Source organism: Salmo salar, chromosome ssa19 (assembly GCF_905237065.1).
Source record: "Salmo salar chromosome ssa19, Ssal_v3.1, whole genome shotgun sequence".
Taxonomy (NCBI): Eukaryota; Metazoa; Chordata; class Actinopteri; order Salmoniformes; family Salmonidae; genus Salmo; species Salmo salar.
Window position 1 is genome coordinate 35,122,483 of NC_059460.1, and position 25,849 is coordinate 35,148,331.

The 25,849-nt window shown below is 44.2% G+C and overlaps 1 protein-coding gene across 3 annotated transcripts in view; it reads left to right on the top strand.

Annotated features, from left to right (window-relative positions):
* Positions 1–25,326, top strand: part of lyst (lysosomal trafficking regulator) — a 220,625-nt gene extending 195,299 nt beyond the window's left edge. For all 3 annotated transcript variants that reach the window (XM_045702248.1, XM_045702249.1, XM_045702250.1), the window contains 6 exons: positions 3,973–4,109; positions 4,396–4,494; positions 14,046–14,185; positions 14,279–14,376; positions 16,735–16,891; positions 23,927–25,326. In XM_045702248.1, the coding sequence (XP_045558204.1) occupies positions 3,973–4,109; positions 4,396–4,494; positions 14,046–14,185; positions 14,279–14,376; positions 16,735–16,891; positions 23,927–24,137 (842 nt within the window). In that variant the 3' untranslated portion in view covers positions 24,138–25,326. The remainder of the gene's footprint in view (positions 1–3,972; positions 4,110–4,395; positions 4,495–14,045; positions 14,186–14,278; positions 14,377–16,734; positions 16,892–23,926) is intronic.
* The last annotated feature ends 523 nt before the right edge of the window (positions 25,327–25,849 follow it).

Below are 25,849 nucleotides of genomic sequence, written 5' to 3' on the forward strand. Positions count from 1 at the left end.
TTATACTAGGAACAAGGTGACACATTACATTATATTATACTAGGAACAATGTGACACATTTCAGTATAGTATACTAGGAACAAGGTGACACATTACAATATATTATACTAGGAACAAGTTGACACATTACATTATATTATACTAGGAACAAGGTGACACATTTCAGTATATTATACTAGGAACAAGGTGACACATTTCAGTATATTATACTAGGAACAAGTTGACACATTACATTATATTATACTAGGAACAAGGTGACACATTTCAGTATATTATACTAGGAACAAGGTGACACATTTCAGTATATTATACTAGGAACAAGGTGACACATTTCAGTATATTATACTAGGAACAAGGTGACACATTTCAGTATATTATACTAGGAACAAGGTGACACATTACAGTATACCAGAAAAGTATACATTTCCTAATGGGCTAGTGGCAAGGACTCTACAGTTTTGAGATACCCTTACCCGAGGTAGGACAAAACAAAGCATGTGTTTTCACATCACTAATGTCTCCCAGTTATGTATTTGATGGTTGTGTAAACAAAAAAAAATCACTGCCAAAGTAGTTCAATTGATATTTATATTGTGGCAAACCCCCTAAACACATGTTAAATAATGCATAGCTGGGGGAGGACACAAGCTCATGCAACCCAATATTACAAGCTTGTAATACAATTAGTCAGTTGTCTGCCCTACATACACAAACAAACAGCATTTAATAATTGGTCTATACATTACTCTTTCAGAATTTTTGCGAAGGCGAGGATACTGGAAATATAATCAAAGCCTATTGGATGGCAACTTGTTTTTAACCAGGACAGAATAATTTATAATCCCTTTATTGTAGGGGGACACTTTTAAATGTGCCTTTTAGAGGCATTTCAGCTCCAAAACAAAAGCAATGTAGTTGAAAGGAGTCCATATTAACAAAGGAAATAGGTCTAACAGAACAGATAGATGGTATTACAAACTGTACCATAGAGGCACAGAATAAGTTACAGGAGAAACTGAAAGAAATGGAGGAACTTATTCAAGAAAGATCAAGTGTAATGTATTATAAACAATAAAGTGAACCGTATGGAATATGGGGTACAATGCACCAAATCATTTTCTAATCTTCAACATAGAAATTCTACCCCAAAAAATGTACTGAAACTTGATGCCAATGACGGAGTCATCCATGATTCACCAAACAATTTTTGAAGGAGGAAGCAAAGTACTTTAAGAATACGTTTTCATTTGTCATCTCCATCTCCACTAACCGAAGTTAATTGTAAGGATTTTCTTTTCTTCCTACTAATAGCGTAAAATTAACAGCCATACAGACCTTCACTGATGTGAAGACCTAATTACAGAGAAGGGACTTCTAGATGCAATTAAAGCCTTTAAGGCTGGGAAAACTCCAGGCCTGGATGGCATACCAGTGGAGGTATATCAAAAAAAATGTATGTACTCAGAGGACCATTATTAGCATGTTTTAACCACTCTTATATAAATGGTAGATTATCAGATACTCAACGAAAAGGTTTGATTTAATTATTTCTGAAACAGGATCCAAGAAGTAAATATGAAAATCCAGTCCATTTAAAACATTGGAGGTCCTTTACCCTTCAGTGTTGTGAATAAAAACATTCTAGCAAAATGCTTAGCGCATAGAATTAAAAAGGTATTGCCGGATATTATTCATCCTAATCAGACAGGTTTTTTACATGGACAATACATTAGAGAAAATATATGACAAGTCCTGGAAACAATAGAACACTATGAAAAATCTGGGAAACCAGTCCTGGTATTCATAGCCGAAATTTGAAAAGGCTTTTGATAAAGTACGACTGGAATTTGTATATAAATGCCTGGAATATTTACATTTTGGGAATCTCTTATAAAATGGGTTAAAATTATGTATAGTAACCCTAGGTGTAAAATAGTAAATAATGGCTACATCTCAAAGTTTTAAATTGTCAAGAGGAGTAAAACAAGGTTGTCCACTATCGGCATATCTATTTATTATTGCCATCGAAATGTTAGCTGTTAAAATTAGATCAAACAATAATATCAAAGGGTTAGAAATCCGAGGCTTAAAAAACAAAGGTGTCATTGTACGCTGATGATTCATGTTTTCTTTTAAATCCACAACTTGGATCCACAGCCTCATAGAGGATCTAGATACTTTTTCTAACCTCTCTGGATTAAAACCAAATGATGATCAGTGTACTATATTACGTATTGGATTACTAAACAATACAAATTTTACAATACCGTGAGTTTACCAATAAATGGTTTGACGGGGATGTGGACATACTCGGTATACAAATCCCTAAAGAAAGAAATGATCTCACTCTAATACATTTAATAGAAAGTTAGCAAAAATAGATGAGGTCTTGCTACCATGGAAAGGTAAATACCTGTCTATTTGTGGAAAATTCACCCTGATTAACTCTTTAGTCATATCCCAGTTTACTTATTTGATAATGGCCTAGCCTCGCCTGGCCTACACCTAGCGACCTGCTTTTTAATTTATATGAGAAATAAAGATCCCATTTTATTTGGGACGGTAAACCAGAAGAAATTCTTTCCTGACATAAATATATACAGTAACACATCTTTTGATGTTGTGGCAATTAATCTAATCTGCTTTAAAGAAAACAAGTGAGCTGACCCTGTATGTGAGGAGCACTGACCCTCTCCTCTGTGTGTCTAGGTGTGAGGAGCACTGACCCTCTCCTCTGTATCTCCAGGTGTGAGGAGCACTGACCCTCTCCTCTGTGTGTCTAGGTGTGAGGAGCACTGACCCTCTCCTCTGTATCTCCAGGTGTGAGGAGCACTGACCCTCCCCTCTGTCTCTCCAGGTGTGAGGAGCACTGACCCTCTCCTCTGTATCTCCAGGTGTGAGGAGCGCTGACCCTCTCCTCTGTATCTCCAGGTGTGAGGAGCGCTGACCCTCTCATCTGTATCTCCAGGTGTGAGGAGTGCTGACCCTCTCCTCTGTATCTCCAGGTGTGAGGAGCGCTGACTCTCTCCTCTGTATCTCCAGGTGTGAGGAGCACTGACTCTCTCCTCTGTATCTCCAGGTGTGAGGAGCACTGACCCTCTCCTCTGTGTGTCTAGGTGTGAGGAGCACTGACCCTCTCCTCTGTATCTCCAGGTGTGAGGAACACTGACCCTCTCCTCTGTGTATCTCCAGGTGTGAGGAGCACTGACCCTCTCCTCTGTATCTCCAGGTGTGAGGACCACTGACCCTCTCCTCTGTGTGTCCAGGTGTGAGGAGCACTGACCCTCTCCTCTGTATCTCCAGGTGTGAGGAGCACTGACCCTCTCCTCTGTGTGTCCAGGTGTGAGGAGCACTGACCCTCTCCTCTGTATCTCCAGGTGTGAGGAGCACTGACCCTCTCCTCTGTGTGTCCAGGTGTGAGGAGCACTGACCCTCTCTGTATCTCCAGGTGTGAGGAACACTGACCCTCTCCTCTGTGTGTCCAGGTGTGAGGAGCACTGACCCTCTCCTCTGTATCTCCAGGTGTGAGGAGCACTGACCCTCTCCTCTGTGTGTCCAGGTGTGAGGAGCACTGACCCTCTCCTCTGTATCTCCAGGTGTGAGGAACACTGACACTCTGCTCTGTGTGTCCAGGTGTGAGGAGCACTGACCCTCTCCTCTGTATCTCCAGGTGTGAGGAGCACTGACTCTCTCCTCTGTATCTCCAGGTGTGAGGAGCACTGACCCTCTCCTCTGTGTGTCTAGGTGTGAGGAGCACTGACCCTCTCCTCTGTATCTCCAGGTGTGAGGAACACTGACCCTCTCCTCTGTGTATCTCCAGGTGTGATGAGCACTGACCCTCTCCTCTGTATCTCCAGGTGTGAGGAACACTGACCCTCTCCTCTGTGTATCTCCAGGTGTGAGGAGCACTGACCCTCTCCTCTGTATCTCCAGGTGTGAGGAACACTGACCCTCTCCTCTGTGTATCTCCAGGTGTGAGGAGCATGCACAGTACAGATATCCAGTGGTCTGCCATCTTGAGTTGGGGCTATGCTGACAACATGCTGAGGCTAAAGAGTAAACAGAGTGAACCGCCCATCAACTTCATACAGTGCTCTCCACTACACCAGGTAAACTACTGTACCTAGTCTTTAATATCACGTCATACGGTGCTCTAAACTAACCTACCTTTAATATCACTAAACCCTGAAGGTATATTTATATAGTTGACTAAAGATTAAGACCAGGAGCCGTAACCCAGATAGGAGACTCCACAACTCCTTGAGACTCTAATGACAGGGCGATAGGAGACTCTAATGACAGGGCAATAGGAGACTCTAATGACAGGGCAATAGGAGACCCCACATCTCCTTTGTACTTTTATTTAGTACATCACCTACTGTGTTCTCTCTGTAGGTAACAGCGTGTGCCTGGGTGTCTGACGGTTGTCAGCTGTTCACCGGCAGTAGATGTGGAGTCATCACGGCTTACATTAACCGCTTCAATACTACTACTGTGAGTAATACAAGCCTCTCTCTCTCAATATATATACACACTACAATGATCAAACGTATGTGGACACCTGCTCGTCAAACATCTCATTCCAAAATCATTAATATGGAGTTGGTCCCTCCCTTTGCTGCTATAACAGCCTCCACTCTTCTGGGAAGGCTTTCCACTAGATGTTGGAACATTGCTGCTATAACAGCCTCCACCCTTCTGGGAAGGCTTTCCACTAGATGTTGGAACATTGCTGCTATAACAGCCTCCACTCTTCTGGGAAGGCTTTCCACTAGATGTTGGAACATTGCTGCTATAACAGCCTCCACTCTTCTGGGAAGGCTTTCCACTAGATGTTGGAACATTGCTGCTATAACAGCCTCCACTCTTCTGGGAAGGCTTTCCACGAGATGTTGGAACATTGCTGCTATAACATTCTCCACTCTTCTGGGAAGGCTTTCCACGAGATGTTGGAACATTGCTGCTATAACAGCCTCCACTCTTCTGGGAAGGCTTTCCACTATATGTTGGAACATTGCTGCTATTACATTTTAGTCATTTAGCAGACGCTCTTATCCAGAGCGACTTACAGTAGTGAATGCATACATTTCATAAATGTTTTTTTTTTTGTACTGGCCCCCCGTGGGAATCGTACCCACAACCCTGGCATTGCAAACACCATGCTCTACCAACTGAGCCACAGCCTCCACTCTTCTGGGAAGGCTTTCCACTAGATGTTGGAACATTGCTGCTATAACAGCCTCCACTCTTCTGGGTAGGCTTTCCACTAGATGTCGGAACATTGCTGCGGGGGACTTGCTTTCATTCAGCCACAAGAGCATTAGTGAGGTAGGACACTGATGTTGGGTGATTAGGCCTGGCTTGCAGTCGCAGTTCCAAGTTCCAGTTCCAATTCATCCCAAAGGTGTTCGATGGGGCCAGGGCTCTGTGCAGGCCAGTCGAGTTCTTCCACACCGATCTCGACAAACCATTTCTGTATGGACCTCGCGTTGTGCACAGGGGCGTTGTCATTCTGAAACAGGAAAGGGCCTTCCTCAAACGGCCTTAAAGTTGGAAGCACAGAATCATCTAGAATGTCTTTGTGTGCTGTAGCGTTAAGATTTCCCTTCACTGGAACTAAGGGGCCCGAACCATGGAAAAACAGCCCCAGACCATTATTCCTCCTCCACCAAACTTTACAGTTGGCACTTTGCATTGGGACAGGTAGCGTTCTCCTGGCATCCACCAAACCCAGATTAGTCCGTTAGACTGCCAGATTGTGAAGCATGATTCATCACTCCAGAGAACGCATTTCCACTGCTCCAGAGTCCAATGGCGGTGAGCTTAACACCACTCCAGCCGACGCTTGGCTTTACACATGGTGATCTTAGGCTTGTGTGCGGCTGCTCGGCCGTGGAAACCCATTTCATGAAGCTCCTGATGAAGTCTTCTTGTGCTGACGTTGCTTCCAGAGGCAGTTTGGAACTCTGTAGTGAGGGTTACAACTGAGGAAAGATGAATGTTTTCGCGCTACGCGCTTCAGTACTCGGCGGTCCCGTTCTGTGAGCTTGTGTGGCCTACCATTTCACAGCTGAGCCGTTGTTGCTCCTGGACATTTCCACTTCACAATAACAGCACTTACAGTTGACCGGGGAAGCTGTAGCAGGGCAGAAATTTGACATCCTATGACGGTGCCGCGTTGAAAGTCACTGAGCTCTTCAGTACGGGCCATTCTACTGCCAATGTTTGTCTATGGAGATTGCATGTCTGTGTGTTTGATTTTATACACCTGTCAGCAACGGGTGTGGCTGAAATTGCTGAATCTACTAATTTGAAAGGGTGTCCACATACTTTTGTTTATATAGTGTATATCTCTCTCTCTCTCCCCCTCTGTCTCTCCCCCCTCTGTCTCTCCCCCTCTCTGTCTCTCCCCCTCTCTGTCTCTCCCCCCTCTGTCTCTCCCCCCTCTGTCTCTCTCTCCCCCCTCTGTCTCTCTCTCCCCCTCTGTCTGTCTCTCTCCCCCCTCTGTCTGTCTCTCTCCCCCCTCTGTCTGTCTCTCTCCCCCCCTCTGTCTGTCTCTCTCCCCCTCTGTCTGTCTCTCTCCCCCTCTGTCTGTCTCTCTCCCCCCTCTGTCTGTCTCTCTCCCCCCTCTGTCTCTCTCAATTTAATTTCAATGTAAGGGCTTTATTGTCATGGGAACATGTTTACATTGCCAAAGCAAGTCAAATAGATAATGAACTAAAGTGAAATAAACAATAAAAATGTACATTAAACATTACACTCACAAAAGTTCCAAAAGAATAAAGACATTACAAATATCATATTATGTGCAAATAGTCAAAGTACAAAAGGGAAAATAAACATGGGTTGTATTTACAATGGTGTTTGTTCTTCACTGGTTGCCCTTTTCATGTTGGAACAGGTCACACATCTTGCTGCTGTGATGGAACACTGTGGTATTTCACCCAGTAGGATATGGGAGTTTATCAAAATTAGATTTGTTTAGGAATTCTTTGTGGATCTGTGTAATCTGAGGGAAATATGTGTCTCTAATATGGTCATACATTTGGCAGGAGGTTAGGAAGTGCAGCTCAGTTTCCACCTCATTTTGTGGGCAGTGTGCACATAGCCTGTCTTCTCTTGAGAGCCAGGTCTCTCTCTTTCTCGCTCTCGCTCTCCCTTTTCTCCCTCTCTCTCTCTCTCTCTCTCTCTCTCTCTCTTTCTTTTCTCTATTTTCTCCCTCCTCTCTCTCTCTTTTCTCCCACTTTCTCTCTCTCCCTTTTATCTCTCTCTCTATCTTTCTGTATCTCTCTCTCTCTTTCTGTATCTCTCTTTGTTTCTCTCCACTCTTGCTTCTCTCGCTCTTTCTATTTCTCTCTCCGTCTCTCTTTACCAGCACCACATTGAGTACAGTACCGTGGGTCTCCATGGCAACACCCTCAGTCACTCTCTACCCTCCAGCCATCCTCCTCTCTCCATCCTTCCATCCGTCCGCCCCCACATCAACACCCACTGACCTACCATTATCCCTCCCTCTAGACCCCCATAGTGCATACTCTGTCTCACTCTCTGTCTCTCTCCGTATCACTCTGTCTCACTCTCTGTATCACTCTGTCTCACTCTCTGTCTCACTCTCTGTATCACTCTGTATCACTCTCTGTCTCTCTCTGTCTCTCTCTCTGTCTCTCTCTGTTTCACTCTCTGTATCACTCTCTGTATCATTCTGTCACTCTCCTTATCACTCTCTGTCTCTCTCTGTCTCACTCTGTCTCTTCCTGTATCACTCTGTCTCTTTCTGTATCACTCTCTTTCTGTATCACTCTGTCTCTCTCTGTATCACTCTCTGTCTCTCTCTGTATCACTCTGTCTTTCTCTGTATCACTCTCTGTCTCTCTGTCTCTCTCTGTATCACTGTCTCTTTCTGTCTCTTTCTGTATCACTCTCTGTCTCTCTCTGTATCACTCTCTCTCTCTCTCTGTATCACTCTCTGTCTCTCTCTGTATCACTCTCTGTCTCTCTCTGTATCACTCTCTGTCTCTCTCTGTATCACTCTCTGTCTCTCTCTGTATCACTCTCTGTCTCTCTCTGTATCACTCTCTCTCTCTCCCTTTTCTCTTTTCTCCCTCCTCTCTCTCTCTCTTTTCTCCCACTTTCTCTCTCTCTCCCTTTTCTCTTTTCTCCCTCCTCTCTCTCTCTCTTTTCTCCCACTTTCTCTCTCTCTCCCTTTTATCTCTCTCTCTCTCTCTTTCTGTATCTCTCTCTCTCTCTTTCTGTATCTCTTTGTTTCTCTCCACTCTTGCTTCTCTCGCTCTTTCTATTTCTCTCTCCGTCTCTCTTTACCAGCACCACATTGAGTACAGTACCGTGGGTCTCCATGGCAACACCCTCAGTCACTCTCTAAGCTCCAGCCATCCTCCTCTCTCCATCCTTCCATCCGTCCGCCTCCACATCAACACCCACTGACCTACCATTATCCCTCCCTCTAGACCCCCATAGTGCATACTCTGTATCACTCTCTGTCTCTCTCTCTGTCTCTCTCTGTTTCACTCTCTGTATCACTCTGTCACTCTGTATCATTCTGTCACTCTCCTTATCACTCTCTGTCTATCTCTGTATCACTCTGTCTCTCTCTGTCTCACTCTCTGTCTCTCTCTGTCTCACTCTCTGTCTCTCTCTGTATCACGCTCTGTCTCTATCTGTATCACTCTCTGTCTCTCTGTCTCTCTCTGTATCACTCTCTGTATCATTCTGTCACTCTCCTTATCACTCTCTGTATCACTCTCTGTCTCTCTCTGTCTCACTCTCTGTCTCTCTCTGTATCACTCTCTGTCTCTCTCTGTATCACTCTCTGTCTCTCTCTGTATCACTCTCTGTCTCTCTCTGTATCACTGTCTCTCTGTCTCACTCTCTGTCTCACTCTCTGTCTCACTCTCTGTCTCTCTCTGTATCACTCTCTGACTCTCTCTGTATCACTCTCTGTCTCTCTCTGTATCACTCTCTGTATCATTCTGTCACTCTCCTTATCTCTCTCTGTCACTCTCCTTATCTCTCTCTGTCTCTCTCTGTTTCACTCTCTGTCTCTCTGTATCTCTCTCTGTATCTCTCTCTGTATCTCTCTCTGTATCTCTCTCTGTATCTCTCTCTGTCTCTCTCTCTGTCTCTCTCTGTGTCTCTCTCTGTATCTCTCTCTGTCTCCATTGGGAGTCCAAAGGATTTTGATTGTCCTTTATAGCTTTTTCTAATCCATTCAACTTCTCATGAATTTGGCGTTGTTCTGCGTTTGTGTCAATTTGAACGGTGTTGTAGAGTGTTTTAAAATGGGTTGTCCATATGTCACCGTTTTGTATCGCTAATTCCTCTTGTTTAGATTTTTTTTTACATTTTTTCCAATTTTGCCAGAAGTTGTTTGTGTTTATGGACTCCTCAATTAGTGTCAGCTGCTTGCTGTTGTACTGTGTTTTTTTTGGTTCTGAGTGTACGTTTATAGAGTTTTAAAGTCTCACAGTAATGAATGTGTAATTCACCATTATTTGGGTCTCTGTGCTTTTGGTTGGATAGTGTTCCAAGTTTTTTCCTTATAATTTTACAATCTGCACCAAACCAGTTGTCATCTGTGATCTTTTTTGTTTCGTTTTTTTATCAATTTCAATTGTGCTTCTTTTGCCGTTTGCCTGAATATATAGTTGATGTTTTTTACTGCTAGATTGATGCCTTCTTTACTGTGAGTGAATGTGCTATCCAGAAAGTTATCTAAGAGGGTTTGGATATTTTGGTTCCAGGTTGCTTTCTGGTATTCTTCTGTGCTGTTTTTGGGCCCATCTGTATGAATTTCTGATTGTACAGCTTACTGGGCTGAGAATGTGTAGTTGTTTCCATGTCTGTTCTTTTGAGGAACAACGTCATTTGGCTGTGATCAGACAGAGGTGTTAGTGGCTTGACAGTGAATGAGCTGAGAGACAAAGGGTCAATGTCTGTCATCATATGTCTGTGATCACCTATTGCTCACCAAGAGGTGAGCAATAGGTGAATCTCCCCAAAGACTCCCCCCGTAACCTACCTTTGACAAAGTACAGACCCAGGCTTCTACAGAGCTGCAAAAGATCCCTTCCGTTTTTGTTGACGGTGCTGTCACTGTTGTTTCTATGGGGGAGATTAAGACAGTTTGAAACAGTATGACCTGTAATAAAGCTGTCCCCTCGTGTGGTCGTTAGATCAGGTAGTGTTCAAAAGGGGGGTGAGTGTAACCGATGTGAAATGGCTAGTTAGTTAGCGGTGGTGCGCGCTAATAGCGTTTCAATCGGGTGACGTCATTTGCTCTGAGACCTGAAGTAGTAGTTCCCCTTGCTCTGCAAGGGCCGCGGCTTATGTGGCGCGATGGGTAACGATGCTTCGTGGGTGTCAGTTGTTGATGTGTGCAGAGGGTCCCTGGTTTAAGCCCAGGTTGGGGCGAGGAGAGGGACAGAAGCTAAACCGTTACATTGGCTTTTGTAACTGTTACACTGTTACACTCTCTGTCTCTGTCTCTGTTTCTCTCTCCCCTAGACCCCACAGTACATACTCTGTCTCACTGTCTCACTGTCTCTCTGTCTCTCTGTCTCACTGTCTCTCTGTCTCACTGTCTCTCTGTCTCGGTCTCTCTGTCTCGGTCTCTCTGTCTCGGTCTCTCTGTCTCGGTCTCTCTGTCTCGGTCTCTCTGTCTCGGTCTCTCTGTCTCGGTCTCTCTGTGTCGGTCTCTCTCTCTGTCTCTCACTGTCTCTGTCTCACTCTGTCTCTGTCTCACTGTCTCTCTGTCTCGGTCTCACTGTCTCTCTGTCTCGGTCTCACTGTCTCTCTGTCTCTCGGTCTCTCTGTCTCGGTCTCTCTGTCTCGGTCTCTCTGTCTCGGTCTCTCTGTGTCGGTCTCTCTCTCTGTCTCGGTCTCACAGTCTCTGTCTCACTCTGTCTCGGTCTCACAGTCTCTCTGTCTCGGTCTCACTGTCTCTCTGTCTCGGTCTCACTGTCTCTCTGTCTCGGTCTCACTGTCTCTCTGTCTCTCTGTCTCACTGTCTCTCTGTCTCTCGGTCTCTCTGTCTCGGTCTCACTGTCTCGGTCTCACTCTGTCTCACTGTCTCTCTCTCTGTCTTTCTGTCTTTCTCTCCCTCATTTCAATTCAGCCGACTTTATTGACATGGCAAGTTAAATTACTTACATTGTCAAAGTATACATAACAAAAATGGTGTGACCAACAGCAATAATAGTATTAGTAGTGGAAATGTGATTACCATTAACCTGTTGGGGCTAGGGGGCAGTATTTGCACGGACGGATAAAAAACGTACCAGATTTAATATGGTTACTACTCCTGCCCAGAAACTTGAATATGCATATAATTAGTAGATTTGGATAGAAAACACTCTAAAGTTTCTAAAACAGTTTGAATGGTGTCTGTGAGTATAACAGAACTCATATGGCAGGCCAAAACTTGAGAAGATTCCATACAGGAAGTGCCCTGTCTGACAATTTGTTGTCCTTCTGTTGCATCTCTATCGAAAATACAGCATCTGTGCTGTAACGTGACACTTTCTAAGGCTTCCATTGGCTCTCTAAAGCCACCAGAAAGTGTAATGGGGTGTCTGCTGTCTCTGGGCGAAGAACAGCTGGAGAATTTGTGAGTGGTCAGCCTGGGGACAGTGACACTGGAGATGCGCGTTCATGAGAATTCTCTTTTTTTCTTTCAGCCTTTGAATGAATACAACGTTGCCCGGTTGGAATATTATCGCTATTTTACGAGAAAAATAGCATAAAATTGGATTTTAAACAGCGTTTAACATGCTTCTAAGTACGGTAATGGAATATTTTGACTTTTTTTGTCACGAAATGCGCTCGCTTTTCGGATAGTGACCTGAATGCACAAACAAAACGGAGCTATTTGAATATAACTATGGATTATTTGGAACCAAAACAGCATTTGTTGTTGAAGTAGAAGTCCTGGGAGTGCATTCTGACGAAGAACAGCAAAGGTAATCCAATTTTTCTAATAGTAATTCTGAGTTTAGGTTGTCCCAAACTTGGTGGGTGTCAAAATAGCTAGTCGTGATGGCCGGGCTATGTACTCAGAATATTGCAAAATGTGCTTTCGCCGAAAAGCTATTTTAAAATCTTACACCGCGATTGCATAAAGGAGTTCTGTATCTATAATTCTTAAAATAATTGTTATGTATTTTGTGAACGTTTATCATCAGTAATTTAGTAAATTCACCGGAAGTTTGAGGTGGGTATGCTAGTTCTGAACATCACATGCTAATGTAAAAAGCTGTTTTTTGATATAAATATGAACTTGATTGAACAAAACATGCATGTATTGTGTAACATAATGTCCTAGGAGTGTCATCTGATAAAGATCATCAAAGGTTAGTGCTACATTTAGCTGTGGTTTTGGTTTTTGTGACATATATGCTTGCTTTGAAAATGGCTGTGTGATTATTTTTGGCAGGGTACTCTCCTGACATCTAATGTTTTGCTTTCGCTGTAAAGCCTTTTTGAAATCGGACAATGTGGTTATATTAACGAGAGTCTTTTCTTTAAAATGGTGTAAAATAGTCATATGTTTGAGAAATTGAAGTTATAGCATTTTTGAGGTATTTGTATTTCGCGCCACGCGATTCCACTGGCTGTTGGCTTGCGTCCCACCTCGCCCAGGGAGGTTAACAACAACAACTACAACAACAATATTAATGAGAATAATAATACATTAAAGAAATAGAAGTAGGCCAGTCTCAACCTGACTGAGAAGACACATGACCTGGAATGAAAGACAGAACAAAACTAAATGGGAAATAACATTGACATTATATTGCACTTTTCACTGGCTGTCCCTCAGGTTGTGGCAGGAGGACACATAGTTGGCTTTTCACCTGATAAATATTTGATTTTATAGTTTCAAATGCATTGTACTGAATGATAATTTTGGGAAAGAAAGATTCTCTTAGGTCTGAGTATTTGTCACAGTTTATTAGGAAATGCAGCTCTGTCTCTACCTCTCCCCTGGAGCAGAGTGAGCACAGCCTGTCCTCTGGGCAGCCAGACTGTCCTCTCTGGGCAGCCAGGTTTGTCTGTGACAACCGGTCTCTATAGCCAGACTGTCCTCTCTGGGCAGCCAGGTTTGTCTGTGACGACCGGTCTCTATAGCCAGACTGTCCTCTCTGAGTCTGTACCTAGTCAGTGTTTTCCTCAGTTTTCTATCAGTCACAGTGGTCAGATAGTCTGCCTATTTAGAGACAAATAGCATTGAAGTTTACTAAGATTTTTTGTGATGTCTTTCCAATAGGTGATATATTTTTCTTTTTGTTTTGTGATAATTTGGTTGGACCAGATGTCCTGAGTCTCTATGGGGTTGGTTTGGGTTAGTGAACTGAGCCTCAGAACCAGCTGGCTGACTGCTGTCCTGAGGTTCTATGGGGTTGGTTTGGGTTAGCGAACTGAGCCTCAGAACCAGCTGGCTGACTGCTGTCCTGAGGCTCTATGGGGTTGGTTTGGGTTAGCGAACTGAGCCTCAGAACCAGCTGGCTGACTGCTGTCCTGAGGCTCTATGGGGTTGGTTTGGGTTAGCGAACTGAGCCTCAGAACCAGCTGGCTGACTGCTGTCCTGAGGCTCTATGGGGTTGGTTTGGGTTAGTGAACTGAGCCTCAGAACCAGCTGGCTGACTGCTGTCCTGAGGTTCTATGGGGTTGGTTTGGGTTAGTGAACTGAGCCTCAGAACCAGCTGGCTGAGTGCTGTCCTGAGGCTCTATGGGGTTGGTTTGGGTTAGTGAACTGAGCCTCAGCTGATTTCTAATGTGCTGTTCCTCTTTCTGTTCTTAGGGTGTGTTTGTATTGCTTCAGTGTTTCCCCATATTGAAGGTGTATATTTGTGTAGTCTTGTTCGCTGTGTCTTTTGATTAGATATATTTCTCAATGACTTCCTTAGATTTCTCCATCATCATCAAACCATGTTTCATTCTGTATGCTTTTAGGTTTGGTCTCGTGTTTCTTTCTTATGTTCCTGTGTATAACTCCTTCCTCTTCCTCCTCTGATTATCTCTTCCTGCAGCCTACAGAGATGGAGGTAGAGTCTCAGGTCCACCTGTACGGCCACAGCTCTGAGGTGACCAGCCTCCATGTGTGTAAACCATACAGCATCCTTATCTCTGTGTCCAGGGATGGAACATGCATCCTCTGGGACCTCAACAGGTGGGTGGACGTGGTAGCCTAGCCTGCTGATAATAACCTTTTGTTTTTCCTGTCTTTCATGAATAAACAATCACCTGTTGTTTGTCTTGTTAGGTTGTGTTATGTCCAGAGCCTGACGGGTCACAAGAGCCCGGTGACCGCAGTGTCAGCCAGTGAGACCACAGGGGACATCGCTACGGTCTGTGACTCAGGTGAGGACCTGGCTGTTACTGTATATAGAATAGTCCAGTGGGAGGACCTGGTTGTTACTGTATATAGAATAGTCCAGTGGGAGGACCTGGCTGTTACTGTATATAGAATAGTCCAGTGGGAGGACCTGGCTGTTACTGTATATAGAATAGTCCAGTGGGAGGACCTGGTTGTTACTGTATATAGAATAGTCCAGTGGGAGGACCTGGCTGTTACTGTATATAGAATAGTATAGTGGGAGGACCTGGCTGTTACTGTATATAGAATAGTCCAGTGGGAGGACCTGGCTGTTACTGTATATATAATAGTCTAGTGGGAGGACCTGGTTGTTACTGTATATAGAATAGTATAGTGGGAGGACCTGGCTGTTACTGTATATAGAATAGTCTAGTGGGAGGACTTGGCTGTTACTGTATATAGAATAGTCTGCTGGGAGGACCTGGCTGTTACTGTATATAGAATAGTCCAGTGGGAGGACCTGGCTGTTACTGTATGTAGAATAGTCCAGTGGGAGGACCTGGCTGTTACTGTATATAGAATAGTCTAGTGGGAGGACTTGGCTGTTACTGTATATAGAATAGTCTAGTGGGAGGACCTGGCTGTTACTGTATATAGAATAGTCTGCTGGGAGGACCTGGCTGTTACTGTATATAGAATAGTCTAGTGGGATGACCTGGCTGTTACTGTATATAGAATAGTCTAGTGGGAGGACCTGGCTGTTACTGTATATATAATATTCCAGTGGGAGGACCTGGCTGTTACTGTATATAGAATATTCCAGTCGGAAGACCTGGCTGTTACTGTATATAGAATAGTCTAGTGGGAGGACCTGGCTGTTACTGTATATAGAATAGTCCAGTGGGAGGACCTGTCTGTCTGGCTGACTATCTGTATGTCTGGCTGACTATCTGTGTGTCTGGCTGACTATCTGTGTGTCTGGCTGACTATCTGCGTGTCTGGCTGACTATCTGTGTGTCTGGCTGACTATCTGTGTGTCTGGCTGACTATCTGCGTGTCTGGCTGTCTATCTGCGTGTCTGGCTGTCTATCTGCGTGTCTGGCTGACTGTCTGCGTGTCTGGCTGACTCTCTGTGTGTCTGGCTGTCTGTCTGTCTGCATGTCTGGCTGACTGTCTGTCTGCGTGTCTGGCTGACTGTCTGTCTGTGTGTCTGGCTGACTGTCTGGCTGACTGTCTGTCTGCGTGTCTGGCTGACTGTCTGTCTGCGTGTCTGGCTGACAGTCTGTCTGCATTTCTGGCTGGCTGACTGTCTGTCTGCGTTTCTGGCTGACTGTCTGGCTGCGTTTCTGGCTGCCTGTCTGGCTGACTGTCTGGCTGCCTGTCTGGCTGACTGTCTGGCTGACTGTCTGGCTGCCTGTCTGGCTGCCTGTCTGGCTGCGTGTCTGGCTGCCTGTCTGGCTGCGTGTCTGGCTGACTGTCTGTCTGCGTGTCTGGCTGACTGTCTGTCTGCGTGTCTGGCTGACTGTCTGTCTGCGTGTCTGGCTGACTGTCTGTCTGCGTGACTGTCTGCGTGTCTGGCTGACTGTCTGCGTGTCTGGCTGACTGTCTGCGTGTCTGGCTGACTGTCTGCGTGTCTGGCTGACTGTCTGCGTGTCTGGCTGACTGTCTGTGTGTCTGGCTGACTGTCTGGCTGACTGTCTGGCTGTCTGGCTGACTGTATGCGTGTCTGGCTGACTGTCTGTCTGGCTGTCTGTCTGGCTGACTGTATGTCTGCGTGTCTGGCTGACTGTCTGGCTGACTGTCTGGCTGACTGTCTGGCTGACTGTTTGCATGTCTGGCTGACTGTCTGTGTGTCTGGCTGACTGTCTGTCTGTGTGTCTGGCTGACTGTCTGTCTGTGTGTCTGGCTGACTGTCTGTCTGCGTGTCTGGCTGACTGTCTGTCTGCGTGTCTGGCTGACTGTCTGTCTGCGTGTCTGGCTGACTGTCTGTCTGCATTTCTGGCTGACTGACTGTCTCTGCGTTTCTGGCTGACTGTCTGTCTGCGTTTCTGGCTGCCTGTCTGGCTGCGTGTCTGGCTGCCTGTCTGTCTGCGTTTCTGGCTGCCTGTCTGGCTGCGTGTCTGGCTGACTGTCTGTCTGCGTGTCTGGCTGACTGTCTGTGTGTCTGGCTGACTGTCTGCGTGTCTGGCTGACTGCCTGCGTGTCTGGCTGACTGCCTGCGTGTCTGGCTGACTGTCTGGCTGTCTGGCTGACTGTATGCGTGTCTGGCTGACTGTCTGTGTGTCTGGCTGACTGTCTGGCTGACTGTCTGGCTGACTGTCTGGCTGACTGTTTGCGTGTCTGGCTGACTGTCTGCGTGTCTGGCTCATCCTCTAACCTATGATGTCATTGTGTACATCCAGTGGGCGGGGGCAGTGATCTACGGTTGTGGACTGTGAACGGTGATCTGATTGGCCATGTCCACTGTCGTGAGATCATCTGCTCTGTGGCGTTCTCCAATCAGCCGGAGGGAGTGTCTGTCAACGTCATTACAGGGGGACTGGAGAACGGAGTGGTCAGGTGAGCAGCTTCCCGTACCTGTCTGTCTCTCTCTGTGTGTACAAGTCTGTTTCCTTGTGGATGTTTTTATTGTACTTAGTGTTTTTATAGTTTTATGCTGCCTCAAACAAATTGTCCAGCATTACCCAGGTTTCCATCCAAACTTTTAATGTGAGTAAAGTACATGTTGGATAGAAAATGTCACAACAGGCCTGATGGAAATCTCAAATTTGTCGATAAACTCCCACTAGACCAAATGTCGACAAAACAAAATACGCTAGACAAGGTGGGATCTTTTTTTGTGACGGTAAAATTAATTATGAGAGAAGTTGTGGCCGGAAACGTCTTTCTGCACAAATATTGATGTAATAAACTTCGATTGATGTGATGATTTTCGTGTTGATGTTCCTTTCGATAAATATGGACTTGGCTGCTGTTTGACAGATAAAAGTCATCTGTCTCTTTTTCTATAATAATTTCCTTATGTACAGAGCCTTCAGACAGTATTCACACCCCTCGACTTGTCCACATTTTGTTGTTAAAACATTTTAATTGTTACATTTTTACAAATAATTTCATGTTAAAAAACTGAAATGTCTTGAGTCAATAAGTATTCACTGCTTTGTTATGGCAAGCCTAAATAAATTCCGGAGTAGAAATATGTTTAACAAGTCACATAATAAGTTGCACGGACTCACTCTGTGTGCAATAATAGTGTTTAACATTATTTTTTAATGACTACCTCATCTCTGTACCCCACACATACAATTATCTGTAAGGTCCCTCAGTCGAGCAGTGAATTTCAAACACAGATTCAACCACGAAGACCCAGAGGTTTTCCAATGCCTCAAAGAAGGGCACCTATTGGTAGATGGGTAAACATTAAAAAGCAGACATTGAATATCCCTTTGAGCATGGTGAAGTCATTAATAACACTTTAGATGGTGTATCAATACACCCAGTCACTACAAAGATACAGGCGTCCTTCTTAACTCAGTTTCCGGAGAGGAAGGAAACCTCTCAGGGATTTAACCATGAGGCCAATGGTGACTTTAAAACAGTTACAGAGTTGAATGTCTGTGATAGGAGAAAACTGAGGATGGATCAACAACATTGTAGTTACTCCACAATACTAACCTAAATGACAGAGTGAAAAGAAGGAAGCCTGTACAGAATACAAATATTCCAAAACATACATCCTGTTTGCAACAAGACACTAAAGTAAAACTGCAGAAAATGTGACAAAGAAATTAACTTATGTCCGGAATACAAAGTATTGTGTTTGAGGTAAATCCAATACAACAGATTACTGAGTACCACTCTCCATATTTTCAAGCATAGTGGTGGCTGCATCATGTTATGGGTATGCTTGTCATCATTAAGGACTGGGGAGTTTTTCAGGATAGAAAAGAAACAGAATGGAGCTAATCACAGAAGAAAACCTGATTCAGTCTGCTTTCCACCAGACACTGGGAGATGAATTCACCTTTCAGCAGGACAATAACCTAAAAAACAAGGCCAAATATACAGTGGCCGAGTTAGTTTTGACTTAGTTGTGACTTAAATCTACTTGAAAATATATGTCAATAACTGAACATGTCTGTCTAGCAATGATCAACAACCAATTTGACAGAGCTTGAACATTTTTTTTAAAGAATAATGGGTAAATGTTGCATAATCAAGGTGCGGAAAGCTGTTACAGACTTTGCCAGAAAGACTCACAGCTCTTAGAAATTTACCCAGAAAGCCTCACAGCTCTTAGAGACTTACCCTGATTTGGACAAAATAACATGGGAACATATTGGCATAGCACGAATCATACACACAATTGTAAATACCACCGAAAGCGGTCCATCTCCGTGCCAATCATATGGCAATTTTCCGATGGCAATTGGCAATTGTAACACCCCAAAATTCCTTTAGATGGCGAGCGCGCTCCACCGTGGATTTTCATACAGCAAATGATACCCAAGTCAACACCCAAGGGTCAGATTTTGAGAAAATGTTTTTTTTTTTGTGAAAACTTATCACCCCTTAAAAAAGTGGTTTCTGGACCGTTTTTCGAAATTTTTCGATTTTTATGTCAATTACACATGTATAAGAGCTGTATGAACATGCTTATGACGTTTTTTATTGACGTCATTTTTTGGGTTGCTTTTGCTTGTGCACAAGGCATATGTTTTGTGCATTTTGAATATGATTTCATAGGAAAAAAGTGACTTTTTTTCTTTTTTTTGCAAAATTAAGTATTGAATGTGCCAAATCACAGCAAATATCCAATAGATGGCTAGAGCTCTCCGCAGTGAATTTTCATATTGTAAATATAACACAATTCAAGACCCAAGAGTCAAATTTTGAAAAAATGACATATTTTTGGAAAACTTTTCAGCCCCTTAAAAAGTGGTTTCTGGGCCGATTTTTTTATGTCAATTACACATGTATAAGAGCTGTATGGACATACTTTTGACATATTTTATTGGGTTGTTTTTGCTTGTGCATAAGGCATATGTTTTGTGCATATGGAATATGATTTCATAGGAAGTCAAAAGTGACATATTTGCTTGTGCATAAGGCATATGTTTTGTGCATTTGGAATACGATTTCATAGGAAGTCAAAAGTGACATATTTGTTTCTTTTTTTTGCCAAATGCAATTAGAAATGTGCAAATGAAATGTCCAATAATTTTTTTGTCAATTATACATGTATAAAAGTATTGAATGTGCCAAATCAGGATGTTTGTCCGTTTGCCATGTACGATCATAGGAAGTCGGTTTCCAAACCCAAAAGTCAGTGAAGCATGGTCCAAATGGCATTTATACTGCCCAAATGATATATAGCCCTATGTTAAGCCATGAATCAACGCAGATGGTCTACTTGTCATGTATGATGAGGGAGAAGTGGGACTCTGTTGCTTTTAACATTTTTAACAAATTTGACATGCTCAGAATGCATAATTGACTGGCCCGATTATCTCGGGATGGCCGTGCAGTGACTGTGGTTCCTCTCCATCGCTCGTTGTGTTGATTTCATCATGTCAACTTTGGTGATATTTTTTGCTGTTGAATCATATTGCAAATGCGCGTTACGTTTGCAATATGATTCAATGGGCATTTAGCATCACAAATTTAGGCATGCATCATTGACTGGCCCGATGAACTCGGGATGGCCGTGCAGTGACTGTGGTTCCTCTCCATGGCTTGATGGTGACATGAGAGAAGTGGGACTGTCATTTCTTTGCGATTTTTTTAAAAAATGTCCAAAATGACTAGGGGCGCCCCATACTGGATGGGCACTGATGGGGGGTGCTCCCTACCCAACCGTGGACCCCTTGCACCCCCCTAAAGGCATTTAAAACCATTCTAAAAACAATCTCCTGGTAACCCATTTCGGGTCACCATGTGCACGGATGCGCATTTGCAATATGTTTCAATGGGCCTTTACATCACGAATTTGGCATGCTCAAAAACACTGCAGAAATGCATAATTGACTGTCCCGATGAACTGGGGATGGCCGTGCAGTGACTGTGGTTCCTCTCCATCGCTCGTTGTGTTGATTTCATCATGTCAACTTTGGTGATATTTTTTGCTGTTGAATCATATTGCAAATGCGCATTACGTTTGCAATATGATTCAATGGGCATTTAGCATCACAAATTTAGGCATGCTCAAAAATACTGCAGAAATGCATAATTGACTGGCCCGATGAACTCGGGATGGCCGTGCAGTGACTGTGGTTCCTCTCCATTGCTCGTCACCCAGCATTCTGACACCAAATCCACTTTTTCCAACTCGTATAGAAGCCAACTATCACATATGTCAGAGAAGGCCCATAATTCACAGCGCTTTCAATTTTAACCATAAAAAAAATATAAAACGCATAGTTACGTTATAGCTGCGGGTCCAGCTCTGACAATATGTGTAGGCCTATGTGAGGCGACCCTGAATCCCAAGTTTCGGCTCGATAGGTCATTCGGTGCCCGAGCAATAGCCTTAATTGGTGCTGAAAATCCAGTTTTTCAGGGCGTTACTATGGGGTCCCTGAATGAGCTATCGGACAGAGACATTGGGGTCTGTCTCTATGGGCCGAGGCGGTTTCAATGCACCTAGTCTTGCCACTCTGGGACATTTCTACATGTCGCCATGTCCGTGATATTCAAAATGAATTGAACATATTGCAAATGCACGAGGCGGTTTCTCGGTCTGAGAACCTTCTAGAGCCACATAATTCACCGTGCAAAAACGACATGAGCTCTAGAACAGGTTTCTAAAGTTTCGGAACTCTAGGTCTGACGGTTCTTGAATCGTTTGAACAAAAGTAACTATTGAAGGCGGTATAAGTCTCTAAGCCCCACACTATGTCCCTATGGCCAAGCTGTGTGTGTGTGTTTTTAGTTTTTTTTGCAAAAGGAATAAACACACGTTGTCTTTGGGGTAGGCATAAACAGAATCCTGAATATGAAGCCTCTACCTTAAGAATTGACTGAATGACACAGGGTTGAGTTGCGTGAATTTCACAATGTGCAGGTTATATGACAATAGCTCTAGGGTGTTTTTAACCACTTCCGGTTGTCACAGGAAGTTCTTACTCTACACACGTTGTCTTTGGGGTAGGCATAAACAGAATCCTGAATATGAAGCCTCTACCTTAAGAATTGACTGAATGACACATGGTTGAGTTGCGTGATTTTCACTATCTGCAGGTTGCTTATATGACAATAGTTCTAGGGTGATTTTAACAACTTCCGGTTGCTCCAGGAACCTTAGAATCGACACAGGTAGACCTCACAGTAGCCTGATGGATTGTTATAGAAGACAGGTTCATAAGGCATTCATAACCTACATAGGCTTCAGGTTGAATTTAGGAGAATAGTCAATGTATTCCTATGGGGAGAGAAGTCATTGCACACTTTTTGATCTAAACACCTTCTTTTCACTGTGAAGGGTTAATGCCACAGGGTCAAGGTTAGGCTTGCACAGATCGGGAGGACCTCAGGAACGCTCCTGAGGTTGAATTGTGCTTCTAACCCTAACGGTTCTCTCACTGTCACCCAAAAGCACTTGACATATTGGTGCAGGCATCATTTTGGGCCTAGTTTTCTCACGGTCGCTGTGCTCAGACCGAGCTACGGTCAAGCGGGGCGTCTCATTGAACTCGGCACAGCCTAGAGATAATGGTAATGCCATTGCAGGCTCTTTGTGTCTTTAAGCACCGCACTGTGTCACTCCGTCCTTGCTGTGTGTGTGTGTGTGAGAGAGCTTTTCTTTGACATCTGATGGGATAAATGACTGATTTACAGTTCATGAGGGTTGCCTAGTCACACATATGAAGTTGTGGAAATATCTGACCTTTTTAACCCTTCAAAACAGCCCCTATAACACAATTTTAAGGCACTTCTGGTTGACACAGGAAGCTGAACATTAGGCTCTTATAGAATATTGAGTTTTAGGTCTTTCTGTTAAGAACTGACTTATTTACAGAGGGTTGAACAAGTGTGTGTTGTTTCAGAAAATCACAGTAATCTCACAGAGCTCCGAAACCCGCCTTAACGGACTCATCTGAACACGCTGCAACTGGATCTGTAACTTTTTTGGGAAAAAAACCTCCTATTGTTGAATATCACCAATGTGCCATTGTACAATTTCTCTGAAATGAACATTGGTAAATGCATGGTTCCTTTTCTCCTGACACCGTAGGCTCATGTAGTTTGATGTGAAGCGGTCAAATCAGCACTCTATTTTCCTGTTTGACTTTCAATCCCAGAAAAATAGCCTTAACTCGAAAAGCGTCGAGGCCTCGACTCCATCCTGTTCGGGGCCAACTGCCCATTATGCCAAACCCACGCTGACCGAGTTTCGTCTTCAAATTATTTTCCGTTTAGGAGAAAAAGCCGCGTCGTGATCGGTGATATACGTTACGTTTGCAATATGATTCCATTCGCCCTCCCGTGGAATAATCCAGAACTGCAAAGAAATTACCAAAATTTGAACATTTTATTAAATGGAAACGGAAGGTCCGAGAGACTCCGTTCGATGACTTCCTGGAAGATCCGGCCCCTATGAGCGGCCCGACGCCGTCCGCAGATTTATCGGACGTCTAGTAAGGGAGCGTACATTTGCAATACGCACTTTCTCACTAACCACACAGCTGGCGCACGTGAGTTCCCTTCATGTATGTAAATTAGATATTTCTGTATTTCATTTTCAAAACATTTACCAAAATGTCTAAAAACATGTTTTCACTTATTATGGTCATTATGGGGTTTTGTGTGTAGATTGCTGAGAAAAAAAATCTATTAAATATATTTTTGAATTCAGGCTGTAACACAACAAAATGTGGAATAAGTCAAGGGGTCTGAATACTTCCGGAAGGAACTGTAGGTAGCCTACCCACACTGTCTCTGTTGGCTAGAGAGCACGTACTGTACCAATACTTCCTGAAGGAACTGTAGGTAGCCTACCCACACTGTCTCTGTTGGCTAGAGAGCACGTACTGTACCAGTACTTCCTGAAGTAACTGTAGGTAGCCTACCCACACTGTCTCTTTTGGCTAGAGAGCACGTACTGTAGGTAGCCTACCCACACTATCTCTGTTGGCTAGAGAGCACGTACTGTACCAATACTTCCTGAAGGAACTGTAGGTAGCACGTACTGTACCAATACTTCCTGAAGGAACTGTAGGTAGCCTACCCACACTGTCTCTGTTGGCTAGAGAGCACGTACCAAGACCAGAGTGGGCACATTCATTATATAAGGAAAATATTTGAGATGGAAACCCATTTTAACTTGTATTTTTTTTATTCAGTACATTGGAACATAACTAAATATATGTTTCTGTGCACTACGTCATCACAACCTTTTATCTGCAACAAATCAATTTGATGGAAAAACATACTGTTTGTATGCAAATCTTTTAATTTGCGCATGGAAAAACTGTCGCCAATTGGATGGAAACTTGGGTAGTGACACAAAGACGTTCTGAATCTGAGTGAGTGTGGCTTCCTGAATAAATGTTAAATAACAAAGGTCTTCCTTTTCCTCTCATCACAACCATTTAGGCTGTGGAGCACTTGGGACTTGAAGCCAGTGAGAGAGATCACCTTCCCCAAGTCGAACAAGCCTATCATCAGCCTGACGTATTCGTGTGACGGCCACCACCTCTACACAGCTAACAGTGAGGGGACGGTCATGGCCTGGTGTAGGAGAGACCAGCAGAGGATGAAACTACCCATGTTCTACAGCTTCCTCTCTAGCTACGCTGCCAGCTGACAGACTAGGGCCTTGAATGACTACACTACCCACAATCCTCCTGAGAGACATGATTACAATACCCAGTCCTTTTCTGACGCATGGCTCCAGACTACCCTGAGAGACCGCATGAGGGACAGAACTACAATACCCACAGTCCTCTGCTCTTATGGCAGCCCCCAGACCTCCTGGCATGTTGAGAGTCAGAACTACAATACCCATAGTTCTCTTCTCTTCTGACGCATTTCTCCAGACTACCCTAGGACAAAACTACAATAACCACAGTTCTCCAGGTCGGACAGAACAGCCTGAACCTCTCCATGAGCAGTCAGTCCCCTTCCCTCCCCCCCGCTGGGAGACGGACATGTCAACATGCTGCAGACGACCAATCAAAGCCATCAGCTCAGACCCTAAGACCCACCTCCTGTTTTCTACAGTCGTTTCCGTGTGAGCAGACTAGCGGTTGTTATGATATTAAAGAGATCTAGATATCGTTTTGTTTTGGTTTTGTTGTCATGGTAATAATGTTCCTTCCTTCTGAAATGTGTTGCTGATGACTTGATTAGTTGTTTGGACTGTCCTGGTGAGCTGCTACATAACATCTGACCAATCCCAAGTCAGACCAGAAGGCCCCTGCCTCTGCTAGTGTCTGACCAATCCAAAGCCAGAGCAGAGGGTAGAGACCCGCCCCCGTCTCTCCTCTACGGCCAACGCATGTGTCTCTCTGCATTAGTCACCTGACTGATGGCTCTTATTCCTGAGAGACCAGGAAAAGCTGCAATTACAGGAACACTCTGCATATCTGTCACCTACCTGGAGATGGCCTGGCCCTGCGTGGTTCCTGTGGGGTCTGAGATACCCTTCCTGTCCACTCTGAACTCTAGACTACGTAAACCAGCTAGGGGGATCTGGGATGATGTGGGTTGTGTTACCTGTAATGTCCTGGCCTGTGCTCTAAGAAAGGCCTCTTCTTGCATGCTGGAATTAAGGAGAATGAGGGGGATGGATGGAGAGTGTGTGTGTGTGTGTGTGTGTGAGAGAGAGAGCTTGAAAGCACTAACTCCATTGTGTTCCTGCCTTGTATCGATCCTGTTTCCTGCCTTGTATCAATCCAGTTTCCTGTGTTTGTTTTCACTCTTTGTTTTTGCATTGGCTTCCTTAGATTGTTGTCATTATTTCGTATTATCAATGAAAGCTGAGAATGACCTGCTGTTTGACTTCTGTCCTTGTGTTTACTGGTCTGAAACTGCTGCCTCTCCAATGCACTGCAGCAATCAACTGATTCTTATAGCCATCAACTGATTCTTATAGCCATCAACTGATTCTTACAGCCATCAACTGATTCTTACATCTTGCTGAAAATCTAAGATATTGTAGGAAAGAGGAAAAAGGAACCCAGCGTCACATAGATGTTATTCTAGCTCAGAGTACCTTTCCTTTGGAGGAGGAGAACCATATCTGTCATACTTAGTTGATCCTCTAGTTCAGCTTAGTAGTATTTGGATCCAGACAGATAAGAGAGTGTAGTCTGTCCTCTGAGCTCTCCTCTCCTCTCACAGCCCTGTAAAAGTAGTGGCTTGATCCAGACAGCAGTGTAGTCTGTCCTCTGAGCTCTCTAGTCTCCCAGTCTAGCTCCTGCTGCCAGGATTACAGACCACTGGGGAGCTGCTGCAACATCCCAGGAGACATCAAAACACCCTGGTAATTAGCAATTAATTGAATGAGTGTATAGC